The sequence below is a fragment of the Ailuropoda melanoleuca genome, chromosome 19, assembly GCF_002007445.2.
Source record: "Ailuropoda melanoleuca isolate Jingjing chromosome 19, ASM200744v2, whole genome shotgun sequence".
Taxonomy (NCBI): Eukaryota; Metazoa; Chordata; class Mammalia; order Carnivora; family Ursidae; genus Ailuropoda; species Ailuropoda melanoleuca.
This window is the reverse complement of record NC_048236.1, coordinates 13,463,230-13,478,720: the sequence shown is the minus strand read 5'-3', so window position 1 is coordinate 13,478,720 and position 15,491 is coordinate 13,463,230. Positions and strand designations below refer to the sequence as shown.

At 37.6% G+C, this 15,491-nt stretch overlaps 1 protein-coding gene across 4 annotated transcripts in view; it reads left to right on the top strand.

Annotated features, from left to right (window-relative positions):
• The window catches only part of COL21A1 (collagen type XXI alpha 1 chain), a 177,565-nt gene extending 164,175 nt beyond the window's left edge, over positions 1–13,390 (top strand). For all 4 annotated transcript variants that reach the window (XM_019799345.2, XM_011224576.3, XM_019799347.2 and 1 more), the window contains 9 exons: positions 91–162; positions 2,344–2,379; positions 5,245–5,289; positions 8,171–8,203; positions 8,775–8,921; positions 9,011–9,065; positions 9,577–9,777; positions 10,568–10,645; positions 12,120–13,390. In XM_019799345.2, coding sequence (XP_019654904.1) covers positions 91–162; positions 2,344–2,379; positions 5,245–5,289; positions 8,171–8,203; positions 8,775–8,921; positions 9,011–9,065; positions 9,577–9,777; positions 10,568–10,645; positions 12,120–12,307 — 855 coding nt within the window. In that variant the 3' untranslated portion in view covers positions 12,308–13,390. The remainder of the gene's footprint in view (positions 1–90; positions 163–2,343; positions 2,380–5,244; positions 5,290–8,170; positions 8,204–8,774; positions 8,922–9,010; positions 9,066–9,576; positions 9,778–10,567; positions 10,646–12,119) is intronic.
• Positions 13,391–15,491: the final 2,101 nt, after the last annotated feature.

Genomic DNA, 15,491 nt, shown 5'->3' with positions numbered 1-15,491 from the left:
ATAAATTGGAGATACACATAGAGAGAAAAACAGTGGTGTTTTTCCTAAGCAGTAGGTCTGCAATCTTTATGTGATTTCTATGTTACCTAGGGAGAACAAGGAGCAGTAGGTCCCCCAGGAGAACCAGGATACCTGGGTTTACCTGGAATTCAAGGAAAAAAGGTATGCGTTATTTAAGAGATATAATTAACTTTTAATCAGCATTTAGCATGTAAGTCTTCCTTTTGTGAAAGTATCAGTAGGACTGATGATACTTTTAATGATAAGCTAACTTTTCTATGTGGTATATGTATGATATTATCCACCCCATGTCCGTAGCTGTGGCATCTTTCCTGTCCCTACGTGGGTATGATCTCCTAGATGAGGGCCTTGGAGGAGGTATGCAGCTCAGAAAATGTAAACGTGGGGTGCCTGGGTGGCTCAGTCATTAAGCGTCTGCCTTTGGCTCAGGGTGTGATCCTGGAGTCCTGGGATCGAGTCCCGCATCAGGCTTCCTGCTCTGCTGGAGCCTGCTTCTTCCTCTCCCATTCCCCCTGCTTGTGTTCCCTCTCTCTCTGGCTGTCTTTCTCTCTCTGTCAAATAAATAAATAAAATCTTTATTAAAAAAATGTAAACGTATCCTTAAGTAATATCCTATAAATTCAGATTGTTTTGCAGTCTACGTGAAGAATTTTATAGGAAAAGTATTCCATGTCAGGCACTCTTACCAAAATGTAACTATAACTCTTATCAAAACGGGGGCAAAAGTCTAAAAAGATAAAAATCACGCCCAGAATGTTTAACCATGAAGTTCCTATTTATGAAAGAGTATATTACATAGAATTTCATTTAAAATGAATTTGAGGAGTTTAAAATACAAATCATGTATACTGATATAAAATGTTTTGGTGAGGGGCGCCTGGATGGCTCAGTTGGTTAAGCATCTGCCTTCGGCTTGGGTCATGATCCCAGGGTTCTGGGATCGAGTTCCCCATCAGGCTCCTTGCTCAGCAGGGAGCCTGCTTCTCCCTCTGCCTGTGGCTCCGCCTGCCTATGCGCGCTCTCTCTCTCAAATAAATAAATAAAATCTTAAAAAAAAAAAAGTTTTGGTGAGAGAAGAGAGCAACACTTGAGATTCAAGTTCTCTCTCTCTCTTTCTCCTCAAGCAATGGAAGCCTGAAGCTGTATCTATATCAATATTATTTGTTTGGGGGCTTTCAGACACAACTGACTGCCCATTTGTCAAAGAAGTCAGTGCCACTGCAAGTACATACATTTCAGGCTAAAAATAAATATACTGGCTTTTATTCTGGAAAGGATACAAACTTACATCTTCATCTTTATATCCCTTGCTGTTTTTGTTTTTCTACCATTTCATTTTTCTATACTTGGCCCTTGGTTATTAAAATCAGTATGATCCTTGACCTTTTTGTCCCACTGAGCAGCTTGTAAACACTTGCAGAGACAGAGATGACCCTCATAGGAGCAATGAAGTGTTAGAAACTTAGTACATATTAAGTAAACCTGTGAATATATGTTTGGATTTAGAGAAATTTCTTGTGCAGAACTTGCCCTTTAAAAGATCACCTATATTTTGTTTACTGTAAACACAAAGCTCTCTCTCTGTTTAGAGAGCATGGTAAGGTAGAAAAGAAATTTGGAAACAGTGTCCAAGTTCATTGTTGGGCAAGTGCTTATCTTTCTTGTTTTGCGGATTCATTATATTCATTCAGATTCAGATTCATGTCCTTGTAAGAACCAGGACATTGAACTAGTTGGTTTCGAATGTCTCCTCTAGCTGAAAAACTCTAGGAACATTTTTATTCTGGAATATGGATTTTCCCCAAAAAATTCATTTTTGAAGCCTGTGTTTTCTAAAATACCATTTCAACATTATGTTCTATGTCATTGCATTCTATACATGTGTGGCTGTTACTGGCTCAGTGGAAGATTTTCAGTTTGATTTCGTAAAACAACAGTTGTCAAAATGAGTTTTCTCATGTTTGTTAGGTGGTGATCAATATAGAAAAGCTATCTTATTCCCAGTAAAATAGAAATTATAGTCAATTTTCCTTTCAGATTTGGGTTTGACTAACTCTTTTTGGTCATTTAAGGTTGAGTCGTTTTCCCTGCCCTGTAGCATGCCCCTTCTGAGCACAAGGCAGTGTTCATTTAGAATATCATTTTGGCATAATTTTACTCTCTTTCCAAATACTGTTTTGGAATCAGCTTCTGCTTATAAAGCACTTGTGGAATTTGTATGAGACCAAATGTTTTTTTTTTTTTTCCCCTGTGGAAAAATGTTTATTTGAAAGGATACAGACGATCCTAGATTATGATAGATATTAAATTGCCTTTTTGCAGGGGGACAAAGGAAGTCAAGGTGAAAGAGGCATTCAGGTATGTTGCTGGCTTTTTTATTTTTGTTTGGCAATAAAATCAGAGCTTTTTCGTTCTTTTTAGTTCTTACGTGGCTTTTCCAGCTCCTTCCTGTTTTGCCATCGGTATCTAATTGTTAATTCCCAGCTTTCTTCTTGTCTTCTAAACTTTTTAGTCAATATCAAATCTCATTTTAAGATTTTTCACCACTTCAGTGTTGTAGAAAACTTGGGAACCAAGTGGTTCAACAAAACAGATAGAGATTTTATTACATACTTCTAATATCTTTATTTGTATATTTATGGAAAGTAAGTATGTTCCCAGAAATGTTGAAATGGCTTATGGCACAAATAAATTTGGTAAGGAACCATTACCACCAAATATGAAACATGTTCAAACTAACAGATAGAAGGAGAATTACACCAAAAAATTAAATCAGGCTGAGGACATCTAATGATTTAGAAAGACGTTTCGTTTGGGTGTCTTAGCAACAAATGCAAAGGGCTCTAGAATTTCTGGAGGCATAAAAGGAAATTACACATTGAAGTAAGAGTAGAGTTAGAATCTACTAAGGTTAGAGTCTCAACAATAGTTTTTCAACTGTTGATTCAGTTTTTTTTTACTGAAGGTATTCAAGTATTATGATTTCTTAATCTTGAAATGAGAGGAGAGGTGAATTTTAAGGAAGTGTCTGTGAGCTCTAGACCCACATATTTCAACTTCCTTCTTGATGCTGAGTTTGGGTGCCTCATGTGCACATCAACGTGCCCAAAACAGAACTTGTCACCTTTCCTTTCCCCATAAACCAGCTCCTACTCTGTTCTTTATCATGGTAATAGTAGCAGTATGTAATGATCTCAGGGGAAAAGTCTTGAAAGTTAACTTAAAACTCAATTCTCTCCTCTCTTCACCTGCAGTTTCATATCTAAGTCTCTCTGGAACTTGGCCCCTTCTTCCTGTCCACACTTTCCTAACATTTCTTGTCGTGGGCCTCAGATTACTGCAGTGTGCTCCTCACTGGTCCCCTTGAGTGCAGTCTCCTCCCTTCCTCCCATGCTCCTACCAGCATACGATTACTAAGCTACACGTGTGCTTAGGAATCCTTCAGTGGTGCCCCACACACTTCAAGATAAAGTCTGTCCCAGAAAGTGCTTCTGGGTTTGACTAAGTCTTTTTGGTCATTTAAGGTTGAGTCATTTTCCCTGCCCTGTAAGATGCCCCTTCTGTCGATACCCCTTCCTGTTCTAGTAGTATCCATCCCAGATGTTTAAGTATTCATCTTCATCATTCTTCATTTAATGGCTTATCTTTCCCACCACACAGTAAGCAACGTGAAGGTGACAGTATCTTTGTTTCCGTGTCTCTGTGGGCCAGCAGATAGGTGTCATTCAATAAATATTGGGAATTCACTTAAGTGAATAAATAACTAAATCACGATGCAAGAGTGATTTAAAATTTAAGTCAGGAGATCATTCATTGATTATATTATCTAGGTTTCTGTTTTCCTAGAAATTGCTAATTATCTTGTTCAACATAGGGGTGAAATAGTGCTTCAGGGGCTAGGACCATGCATTATATATAATGGATATCCAAAAGTATTTATTAAATGGAAAAATGTGTTTATATCTTTATTGTTTTTTCTCCCTTCTTATTTGTCCTGATTTAAAGATCTTCATGCAAAATGTTTTTATGGTACTTTTTCTATTGAGTTATAACTGACATATAACAGTATATGGCTGACCCTTGAACAATGTCGGTTTGGACTCCCCAGTTCCACTTATATGCATTTTTTTCAATAGATATAGTACTGTATCATAAATGTATTTCTCTTCCTTATGATTTTCTTAACATTTACTTTTCTCTAACTTACTTAATTGCAAGAATATAGAATATATTACATATAATATACAAAATATGGATTGATAGTTTATATTATTTTTAAGACTTCTCGTCATCCGTGGTCTATTAGTAGTTAAACTTGGGGGGAATCAAAAGTTATACATAGAATTTTGACTTTGAGGGAGTTTGGTGCCCTCAACCTTCACGTTGTTCAAGGGTCAGCTGCATTGCAGGTACACAACATAACGATTCAAAATTTGTATACACTGTGAAATGATCACCACAATAAGTCTGATTACTATCTATCACCATTCATAGTTACAATTTGTTTTCTTTTGATGAGAACTTTTAAGAATCACTCTCCTAGCAACTTTCAAATAGACAATATGGTATTATTAATTGTAGTAGCCTTGCTGTACACCCATCCTCAGGACTTCTTTATTTTATAACAGAAAGTTTGTATCTTTTGACTCCCCTATTTCACCCACCCCCTCTTTTCTGGCAACCACTATTCTGTTCTGTGTATCTATTAGCTTAGGTTTTTTTGGTTTGTTTTGTTTGTTTTACTTTGTTAGACGCCACACGTAAGTGAAATCATACGATATTTGTCTTTCTCTGACTTACTTCACTTAGCATAATGCCCTCAAGTTCTATCCCTGTTGTCACAAATGGCAAGATTCCATTTTTCAAAATGTATGAGTAGTATTCCACTTTGTAGTGTATTATTAATTTAAAAAAATTCCTTTAAAGTTGTCTTGTCTTTGCATGTGTATAGTCAGTACTGAACATAGTTATGTCATTGAAATTAATAAAATGTCGACAGACATTGGATTTTTAAATGATTTGCATGCTGTTAATGTTAGGGTTGAGTCTCTTTTTTCTTCCTCTGAGAGACTAACTTCTTCCTTTCTTACATCATTTTATATATTTGCGTCGCTCCTTTGGTGATATTTCTGCTTGACCACAGGTTAATACACAGTTTGTGTCTTATGTGTGATTGCATTATATGTGTGCAAGCTAATCAGCAATTTTTATTAAATTTTAAAGGGCCAAAAGGGAGAAGATGGAAGACAGGGGATTCCAGGGCAACAGGTACTTTTGTTTTCTATGATGGACAATGAAATAATCACGTAACTGGATGGTGTTGGGAGAGGATTACCTGCAAATGGAAAAGAGCAGGAAGAAGGGTAGATTGGAGTATGCATTCTCAGCACAGGAGGAACAAAATATCTGGTGGTGATGGTGACAATGGTTTGCTTTAATCATTTGCCTTATGTTTTCATTTTTCTGTACTGATTGGTGACTGTGAAACTTGCTTTTCCATGCTTTTTTCATGCTAACGGTAGGCAATTCCACAGATGTCTTGGAATAGTTATTGGCTAAAGGTGGCCATACAGTGTCAGTATCTCCGTATCTACCGTTCAGTCTTGATTTTTTTCTTGAAATGTGAGTAGTGGAAGCCTATTAGAAGTGGACAAATGTTTCCCTCTTGTGTGTTCAGAAATAGAATTTACTACACTAGAGATTTATTAAATGCTATCTTGAGGGACTGTGTTATGGAATAAATACATAGTAAAATTGTTTTGCTTCTTCCCTGACTCAACTCTCCTCATTAAGTAGTGTTTCAGTGAGATTGCCATATAGCCTGTGAGTTTAGTCAGAGCTAAGTTGGACCAAAAGAGGCACACACGTGATTTGTAATTAATGTAACTTTGTGCTGCTGCATGGCCAGTAGTTAAGCTGAGATCCAACTTGCTCCACACTTGGACGGGCAGGGTGTACATATGAGTCCCCTCATGGGGTAGACCTCTTTCAAATGTGACATTCAGGAGAAAGTCAGTAATTATACCGGTTCTGGAGATAGGGGGATAAAACCGTGAGTGACATCTTTGAGGACAGGGGTCTCTGTGTCCCTCGGCTGGAGGAATCTGAGAGACCATGGGGGCGAAGTCTGAAAGCATATGGTCACAAGGTTGTCTGTAATACAGGATGGAAGGTGAGTGCTGGCACTAAGAAGAGCTGAGAATTTAGAAGCGAACACCGAGAGCAAAAGTAACTAAGAGGAGAAATGGCCAGAGTTCTCCTGCGTGCAACTACGTTCATTAAAATGTGTCTTACTTTTAGTGCTGCTCCTCTTGACTCTTGATGACACAAGCAGCTCTGTCCCCATTCTCCTCACTGGCAACACAGACTGACCCCTTGATTTCCCTAAGTGAATAAACAGCTGTTCTCATAGGAGGACCTTCACCTCTTCATCCATTCAACCTCTGCAACCCAGGCCTTTCCCCCCAAATCCTTACAATGACTGTCGGAAAAGAAGGCTATTTCCTGGGGAGTCTGAGCTCACAACTTTGCCAGGTCACTGGCTTCCAGATGACACACTCTCCACAGTTCCCTTAACGTGTTTTTTTCCCTCACTTCTGAAGGAAAATAGCGGTCTGTTTCCCAGGCAGGGTTTGAGTTCCCTAGAAAGCTTCTGCCCTAGATTTGTTGGAGGCTGCATTTCTCTCCACCAGGAACTCTGAGCCCTTAGGGAGTACTTGGGGGTCAGAGCAACGATTGCTTTTCAGCAGCTGAATAGTTGTCCCAAGCTCTTTCAAAATGAACAGTACTAGTTACCTGTCATCCTACCAAGTGCTGCAAGTGTGTGATTTCTTGGCCTTCGTGTTGTGTTTCGCTAATGAAATCATCCTAGTTGGAGTCTCAGATGACAGCTGTTTTCAGTTTCAGCTCTAATTCAGTTCTAGTCCTGAGAACTTAACTCTTCTGTCTTTCCTCTTATCCGAGCTCCGGTTGTAGGGTTCTGTCCTGTAGGGAACACCCCAGCGTTTCTTCAGAAACCTCAGTATTTAAAGAATAATCTTACAGTGTTTCACCTGCTAATATATTTTTATATGAAAACTTAGTGTTTTCACGCTCTCATTTTGATTTGAGAATCTTCCTTTTTCTGTGCCATACATGGATTTTACCTAATTTGTCTTCCCTTGTGTCTCACCTGGGTATCCGTGTTCAAGGAACCTAGAGATGATGCCAAATAAGTATTCAGACTCAAAATTCATACTGTGAAATGTTATAACTAAATTTTTTATTGAATTGCAGAATACCAATTTCTACTTATGAAGTTAATGATGAAATCCTGCCTGTGTACGTGCAGGCTCTACCCTTATCCCTGAACTGGTACTGGGCGAGTTTAGAACCTGAGTGTACAAGGAATTTCAAAATGGGAAATTTTAATGCCTTTCTTGGAAGTTCTTATCACCTGTAATTTGTCATTGTAATGAATACATGAGAGATGAGTGGGAAATAATTTAATAGAGCCATCCAGATGCATTCAGTGATTGTAATGGTGAGTGAATTTCCTGAATGGGCTCCCCAGTGTGTGTATCACTTGGGAAGAATACCATATTATACCTCACACTGTTTTTCTAATTTCTGAATTGCCAGCAGTGAGTGGTTTAGGCAGAGGACAGATGGGAATTTTCTTCCCTATTAATCACTTTGAATGGCATCTTTGCTTTAAATCATCTTTTATAAATAGTGCTCAACTGACATTTAATTTTAAGGACATAAACTTAGGAAAATAGAATATTAATCACCAAATCAAAGACTGTATCTTACCTGATTTGAGTTTAATTTCCATTAAAATAGCATATTTAAAATTCAGAATAGAATTTAAATAGAATTCAGCTAGAATCCCATTCTAACCTACATATTTGACCGGCATATAAAAATACTCATATCTAAGAATGAAACAGTTACATAAATTCACATTTTTCTGTTATCTAGTTAGCATATTTTCTAGTCATTGGTCTTTAAAAAGGCAAAAGAGGTATAATTCTTCAACTAAATCTATCAGTACTTTTCAAATTGAAAACTAAAGTTTGATTAAATGTGTGGCAAAAGGTACACGCCACATTTTTAGTATGGTACCTTGCACAGTTTTTATAGTTTTTTTTCCTATTAATTTTCAAAGGGAATTCAAGGTCATCATGGTGCAAAAGGAGAGGTATGTTTCTGCATCTCTTATGCTCTCTTTTCAGTCCTTATTGCATGAATTTTCAATGCTGCATAAATCTAGCTGTTGACATCACAAACAGAAAATGCCTTTCATGTTCTTCAATTCTTCGTGATTTTCCTAATATGTGGGTTCATTGAATTAGTTATGAAATGTTACATATTTGTGAATATTAATTGTTCTTCTTGATTAGGAGCTACGTTTTACCTGCATATATTTCAACAAAGAACATGGTCTTTCTGTATTTGACTCTCTAGAATTTAAACTCTTTGGGAACAGGACTGTGTCATGTTTGCTGTTTCTCTGGCACCAAACGTGTTGCCTACACGATACGCTCAGTGTGGAGTTGGGTGGAAGGGTGGACGGATTGATAAATGATAGTTTAATATGATATGAAGTTTCCCTTCTGATCAATAACAGCATTTCACAGCTGTTCCCTACATAATGCACATCATATATACGTGTGTATATGGTCATATGCATATCCTTAAAGAATTCTGTGATGCAGTTACACCTTCTGAAATATTTAAATAGAACTTTTAAAGACGTCTTCTGATTTTAGAGAGGTGAAAAGGGAGAACCTGGTGTCAGAGGTGCCACTGGACCCAAAGGAGAGTCTGGGGTGGACGGCCTGATGGGGCCTGTGGGTCCCCAGGGGCAGCGTGGGGAAGCAGGTCCTCAGGGACCTCCAGGATTGGACGGGAAGCCCGTATGTATTCTGCTTCTGCCACAGTTCTTGTGTTTTCATTGCTTTTTACTTGGTATGTACACGTTATAACCCCTAATAATTTGATGCAGGGGAGAGAATTTTCAGAACAGTTTATTCGACAAGTTTGCACCGATGTATTAAGAGGTAAGTCTCAAACAGATTTTAATAACATTTTAAAATTACTAAAGTAATACAGATTCTTGGTAGAAATTATGAAAGATATTAGGAAGATAAGAAAATAAAGGATATTTATAAACCCATTTTTTTCTAGATGAGTATGTTTATGAAGATGGAAATTATATGTACTATTTAATAATTTTTTTACTGAAGTAATTTATCATTATTTCACCATGAATTAAATTTTCTTTTCTGACATAATTCTGAAAATTTAATTCATAAATATGGATGTCTGTAATTTGCCAATTTCTTTTTTGGGGGCACTTTCACTTTTTCCTCCCATTTGCTACAAATTTGCCCAAGTAATTGCTACAATAAAATTATGACACAGAGCAATGAGTATTTCCAGAGTACAATTCCTAGAAGTGAAATTATTGGTCAACAGATTGGCATCTGTAAATTGTAAAAAATGGGTAGAGATGGTACTAATGCTCATTTACCATTTAAACATAAGGGGTGGGACTTCTTTGTTTTTAAGCTCAGCTACCAGTCTTACTTCAGAGTGGAAGAATTCAAAGTTGTGATCATTGCCAGTCCCAACACGGTTCCCCTGGTATTCCTGGACCACCTGGTCCCATTGGCCCAGAAGGTCCTCGAGGATTTCCTGGTTTGCCAGGAAGAGATGGTGTTCCTGGGTTAGTGGGTGCTCCTGGACATCCAGGTGCCAGAGGATTAAAAGGTACTTAACTTTATGTGCATAAGCAAATGAACAACAAAAAAGGGTATGTTTTGTACTCACCGTCTAAATTGATTTAATAGGCAAGGGTTCATCTTTGTTTTTATGATGACAAAAAGCTCTTGTATACTTAAGTCTTTAAATAATTCGTCAACTAGTTAAAAAGCAATTGTTCTATTTTCTTAAAGCAATATTCTAAGGTAGAGAAAGGTTAAAGTTTGAAGCTTCTGCAGTGACAAATTAGAAAATGTTGACAATGCACTTAGAGATTTTGCCTGAGTCTTTAATAAGAAGGTCTTTAAATGGAAAGTCAGAGACACTATTTCCTTTGTTTTGACTTTAGTAATTTCTGTTACCTTATTGAAAAGGTTTTTTCTCGTATGGAAAAAATTATGTTTTGTAACCAAACTTCCTAATGGCCCACAACTTACTTCTCTGTCTTTGAATGTTTATATGAAATGTCAATTGATAATACTTTCCTTTTTATTTACTATTATGTGAACAGTGTAGACGCTCAATCACAGTAATAAATAAACAATGATTAATAGAAAAGGCTGATAATCCCAAGACATTTTCCTTTCTAATATTTAATCTTTGTTGCATCTTTCTAGATCACTGGCAATTTTGGAAATTTTTGCTTCAAAAATTCTGTTTCCCATGAGAAATAATAAATGGCAGGCTATTTTTAAAAGATTTATTTTTCTTTTAATGTGTGAATTAACAGCTTTGAAAGAAACAATCTAGGAGGAAGTGATTTTATAGGAAACTTACTCCCATCTTTGACACTCTGCAGGCCTACCAGGAAGAAATGGGGCAAAGGGGAGCCAAGGGTTTGGGTACCCTGGAGAACAAGGTCCTCCTGGTCCCCCAGGTAAGACTTATTATATGCTCTTAAGTGTTGCTGCACATTTGGCTTTAAGAAGATCATCACCAATCTACGTCGAAAAAATTGAAATCAGTACATTTGTTTCCTTTTTTGAATGATTCGCCTTCAACAAACACATTGAGCTCTAACTCTTAGACTTCTCTTCCTCTATCATATTTTTGAATCACTCAGGATTTTCTCTTGTTTATCATTTGGACGCCTTAGAAGACGACTCCGTAGGCTAGTTCTTGAATGGCTTTAATCACCCATGGTTATCTAGTGTGTATCATTGTTCAATCTTTATGATTCCCAAGGCAGCAGAGTAACTGAAAGGGTGGACCTTCTGCTAGCTGTGGTATTTGACTTAGTGATGCTTCCGTTTCCTCATTTGTGAAATGGTGATGAGGTGTCATGTGCATCATGACGTTATTGGAAAATGATATGAGTTAATACACGTAGTACGGTTGGAACAGTGCATAATGATCATGTCTTCAATAAATATGTGCTGTTATTTTTGAAAATTTTATTTATGTGAGAGAGAGCAGACTAGCTGCTGAGCAGGGAGCCTGACATGGGGCTCGATCCCAGGACCCTGAGATCATGACCTGAGCCAAAGTCAGACACTCAACTGACTGAGCCACCCAGGCGCCCGCCAATTATTGTTCTAGATGTTACTACCTCATGACGCTTTTGGGTGGATCAAAGGATTCAACAGTCTTTATGTAAAATACTTGGAACAATATCTACAGTTGTAGTTTAGTGCTAAATAAATGTTTCTCAGTTGTAGGAGCAGGAATAATAATAATTAGTAATAGAAAGTGCCTCAGACCACTCTGTTCCATTTCAAAAGCTGAATGTTTTGATCTTTTGAGTCATCAACTTCTTAAAAGGCCAAAATCCTAAGTTAGCTCTCCTTCCTTTGAGCATGCTAATTGAACTAATTAGGCAATGGTTCACAAGTGAGTGCTGTGATACCTTTGTGTGTGTATTGATCACAACTACTGCACGGTAATGACAGTGTATTTTAATGTGGAAACTTCAAAAAGTGTATAATGAAAATAGTCATTTAACTGCAAATATGGCACAAAAGGGACTTCAGTAGAGTTTTAGCTTACTGATTATTCACTTGGTAATTTATAATAATATTGGCAGAAGATACTCTGGAAAGAAGAAATAAGTTTGGGCAACCCACCAATTAAAATATTAGAGTGTTTAGCAGCATGTGTCTTAATCAGCAGCATGATTGCTATATTAATGTAGCTTAGCCCGGTTTTATAAAAATTGCTGATTATTTTTGGATAGTTGTTTTCCACATGGAAGGTATATAGGATTAGCAATAGAGTCCCTCCTCTTTTCACATTTGTGCAAATATGTAAAACTTGAAAAAAAATTTTTTCAGTTTAAGTTTCTTGCAGAATCAGCTCTGTCATCATCAAAAACCAAACTCCTCTGTTCATATATTGCTCATGTCCCATCTTAGGTCCAGAGGGTCCTCCTGGAATAAGCAAAGAAGGTCCTCCAGGAGACCCAGGTCTCCCAGGCAAAGATGGAGATCATGGAAAACCCGGCATCCAAGGGCAACCAGGACCCCCTGGCATCTGTGATCCATCGCTATGTTTTAGTGTGATTGTCGGAAGAGATCCATTTAGAAAAGGACCAAACTATTAGTGTCTGGTGCCTCATTCAGCAACCTAGGCATGGTGCTTTTCTCTTATGGTCTTTTGCATCTCAGGAAGATAACAACAGTAATCCCTTGAAGAGAAACTAAAGTACCTCGGTGTTTTTATTATTGTTTTTTTTTCTTAAGGAAAAATATGTAAAAGGTCACGTATACTGATTTTAAAGGCTCCGCAGTAACTCAGAGCCTTTAGGTTAGTAGCATTAACTAAATCTCAAGGGTTTCTTGTAAGTCCATTTATTTTAATCAAAGTTGAATATAAAAAAGACCACCATTGCCTGTTAGCCAGTCAATTTCAGTCACTGTGAAATATTTCACATTCAGCCTCCATGCAGGCAGAGTATTTGAGTTCAATTTCATGTCTGTGTGAATTTCATGTTTCATATCTCATAGCACATGCTTGTCCATTAGCCAAAACACGTGTCTGATGTCTTTGGAAACAATATCGGGGCTGATACTCAGCCAGGACAGACCGTGTTGCCACACCAGTCATTTACTCCATCGTCTATGATTATTGGGGGAGGACAGTGGACTGGTGGGCCTTCAGGGTTTTGAATATCACCTCTGAATGAGATGAATGTGTTTCTTAAGTACATTTGCAAACCCTCGAATTATGCTAAGACAGAGTATTGATTACATTGGGAATGGTCAAAATTGTGTCGTGTTAAGAACATGTTAGAGAAAAGTTGCTTTGTTACCTGATCAGTATGTTCCAAGGAAATGCAGGTTCCGGAATACTAAAAAGACTTCATTCTTCACATTTGCTTAGTAATTGGAATGTTTGTTGTATGCCTTCATTTTCCATTTCACTTATTATATGTGTATGGTCCTATATGTTAACTTTCATTTGTAGCGAAGCTAACGGGAATAAATGCTCTAGTGGAAAGGAAAGGTAACTCCACAGATCCTAGTACGTCTTGATCTTTCAGCAGACTTTAAAATATTAGGAACAGTCTTTGTGTACTGTACTTACTGCTTTTGTAAAGAATATATTTGAGATATTTCATCCTAACCATGCTCTAAATTTTGTTACATGCTTATTATTCAAAGTGCAATAAAGTTTTGTACAGGCCTGTTTGCAGTGGTTTCTTTTTTATACATAATTTTAACTGGTGGTGAGTATAGTATCCATATCCCGTGGTCATTTATGCAGTGGATATATTTTATTGAATTATTTACCCTATTCTTTACAAACTTGTAAATCTGAAATAAGAACTTAGAAATTCAGTTGGTGTGCTGCTCCCATAAACAGGTGCAGCACCTGCTTCCTGGCCCAGGAGTGGCTATTGATCAGTGTTTAAACTGACATGTCATTCTACCACTTTGATGAGGACCTGGGGGGAGATGGAAGTCCATAGCATTCAGTAGCGGAGTTAGCACAAGGCTTATTTTTTGCTGTTTTTGCTTTTTTTATTGAAGTATAGTGACACACAATGTTACATTAGCTTCAGATGCACAACATAGAGATTCAGCAGGTCTATGCTTTAGGCTGTGCTCGCCACCAGTGTAGCTCCCATCTGTCACCATACGACTCTATCACAGTGCCATGGACTATATTGCCTATGCTGTGCCTTTCATCCCCATGACTCACTCATTCCATAACTGGAAACCTCTATCTCCTACTCCCTTTCACCCGTTTTTACCATCCTCCCATTCATCTACCCACTGGCAACCCTCACTTTGTTCTCTGTATTTTTGGGTATGTTTCTGCTGTTTGTTTTTCATGTTGTTTTTTAGATTCTACATTTAAATGAAATCATATGGCATTTGTCTTTGTCTGTCTGACTTATTTCACTTAGCATAATATCCTCTAGGTCCGTCCATGTTGTTGAAAATGACAAGAATTATTTCTTTTTTATGGCTGAGTAATATTCCGTTGTACGTATGTACACCACATCTTCTTGATCCATTCATTCATCTATCAGCGGACACTTGGGCTGCTTCCGTGATGTGACAGTTGTAAATAATGCTGCAGTGAACATAGGGGTGCATATTGTCTTTTTGAATTAGTGTTTTTGCTTCTTTGGGTGGATATCCAATAGTGAAATTACTGGATCATATGGTATTTCTATTTTTAATTTGAGGAATCTCCATACTATTTTGTACAATGGCTTCACCAGTATATTCCCAGCAACAGTATACAAGGGTACCTTTTCTCCACATTCTTGACAACATGTGTTTTTTGGTTGGTTGGTTTTTGTCTTTTTTTGTTCCAGCCATAGCGTAAGGCTTGTTTTGATGTTCTGTTTCCAGCAAAGCCCTAGGTATCTGCTTATGCCTAACCCCCAGCTAATTATGGCATTTTCTGTTAAGACAGTGGTAAAGGAGCAGAATGGTGTGTTAGTATCACCTGTTCATTCATTCAACCACCGTTGACCATGTGGCCAGTAAGTGGCAGATATGGTGCCAAGGATACAATGGTAATACAGTTGCACTGTCTGGCCTGAGGTAACTCATGTGTAATGAGGTGCAGGTAAGTAAAAAGGTGATTCCATACATTCATTCTAAGAAAAGAGGAAACGCTATGGACTAAATTGTGTCTGTCCCAAATTCATACGTGGAAGCCCTAACCCCCTGTGACCATATTTGGAGACAGGGTTTATGGGTGGTAATGCAGTTTAAATGAGGTCATAAGGGTAGGGTACTAATCCTATAGGACTGATGGCCTTATAAAAGAGGAAGAGGGAAATTTCTCTTTCTCCATGCATGCAGGAAGTGTCCTGTGAGCACGCAGTGATAAGGCGACTGTCAACAAGCCAGGAAGGTAGCCCACCTTGATCTTGGACTTCCAGCCTCTGGAATTGTGAGAAAATTACTTTCTGTTGTTTAAGCCCGTCAGTCTTATACCGCCATAACAAAATAGTGTTTTGTTATTCGCTGCCCAAGCTCATAGGACAGATGTGAGGGTAGGGAAAACTTTCCTAAGGCAAGCAAAAATTATAAACAGATTTGAAAGGCTAGGAGGCATTAGCATAACCAAGTTATGGCAAGATAATGAAAATGAGCAAAGGCTGGGGAATTAGAAAAAGCATGGGGAATTTCTAGAATAAAACTTATGGAATATAAACCACATTACCTTTAGTATCCCTACTTTTAAAATTAATGTTTCAAGGTGAAATATTTCTGTAATTTATCATCGTATATGTTATATCCTAATATATTTTTGCCTTGGAC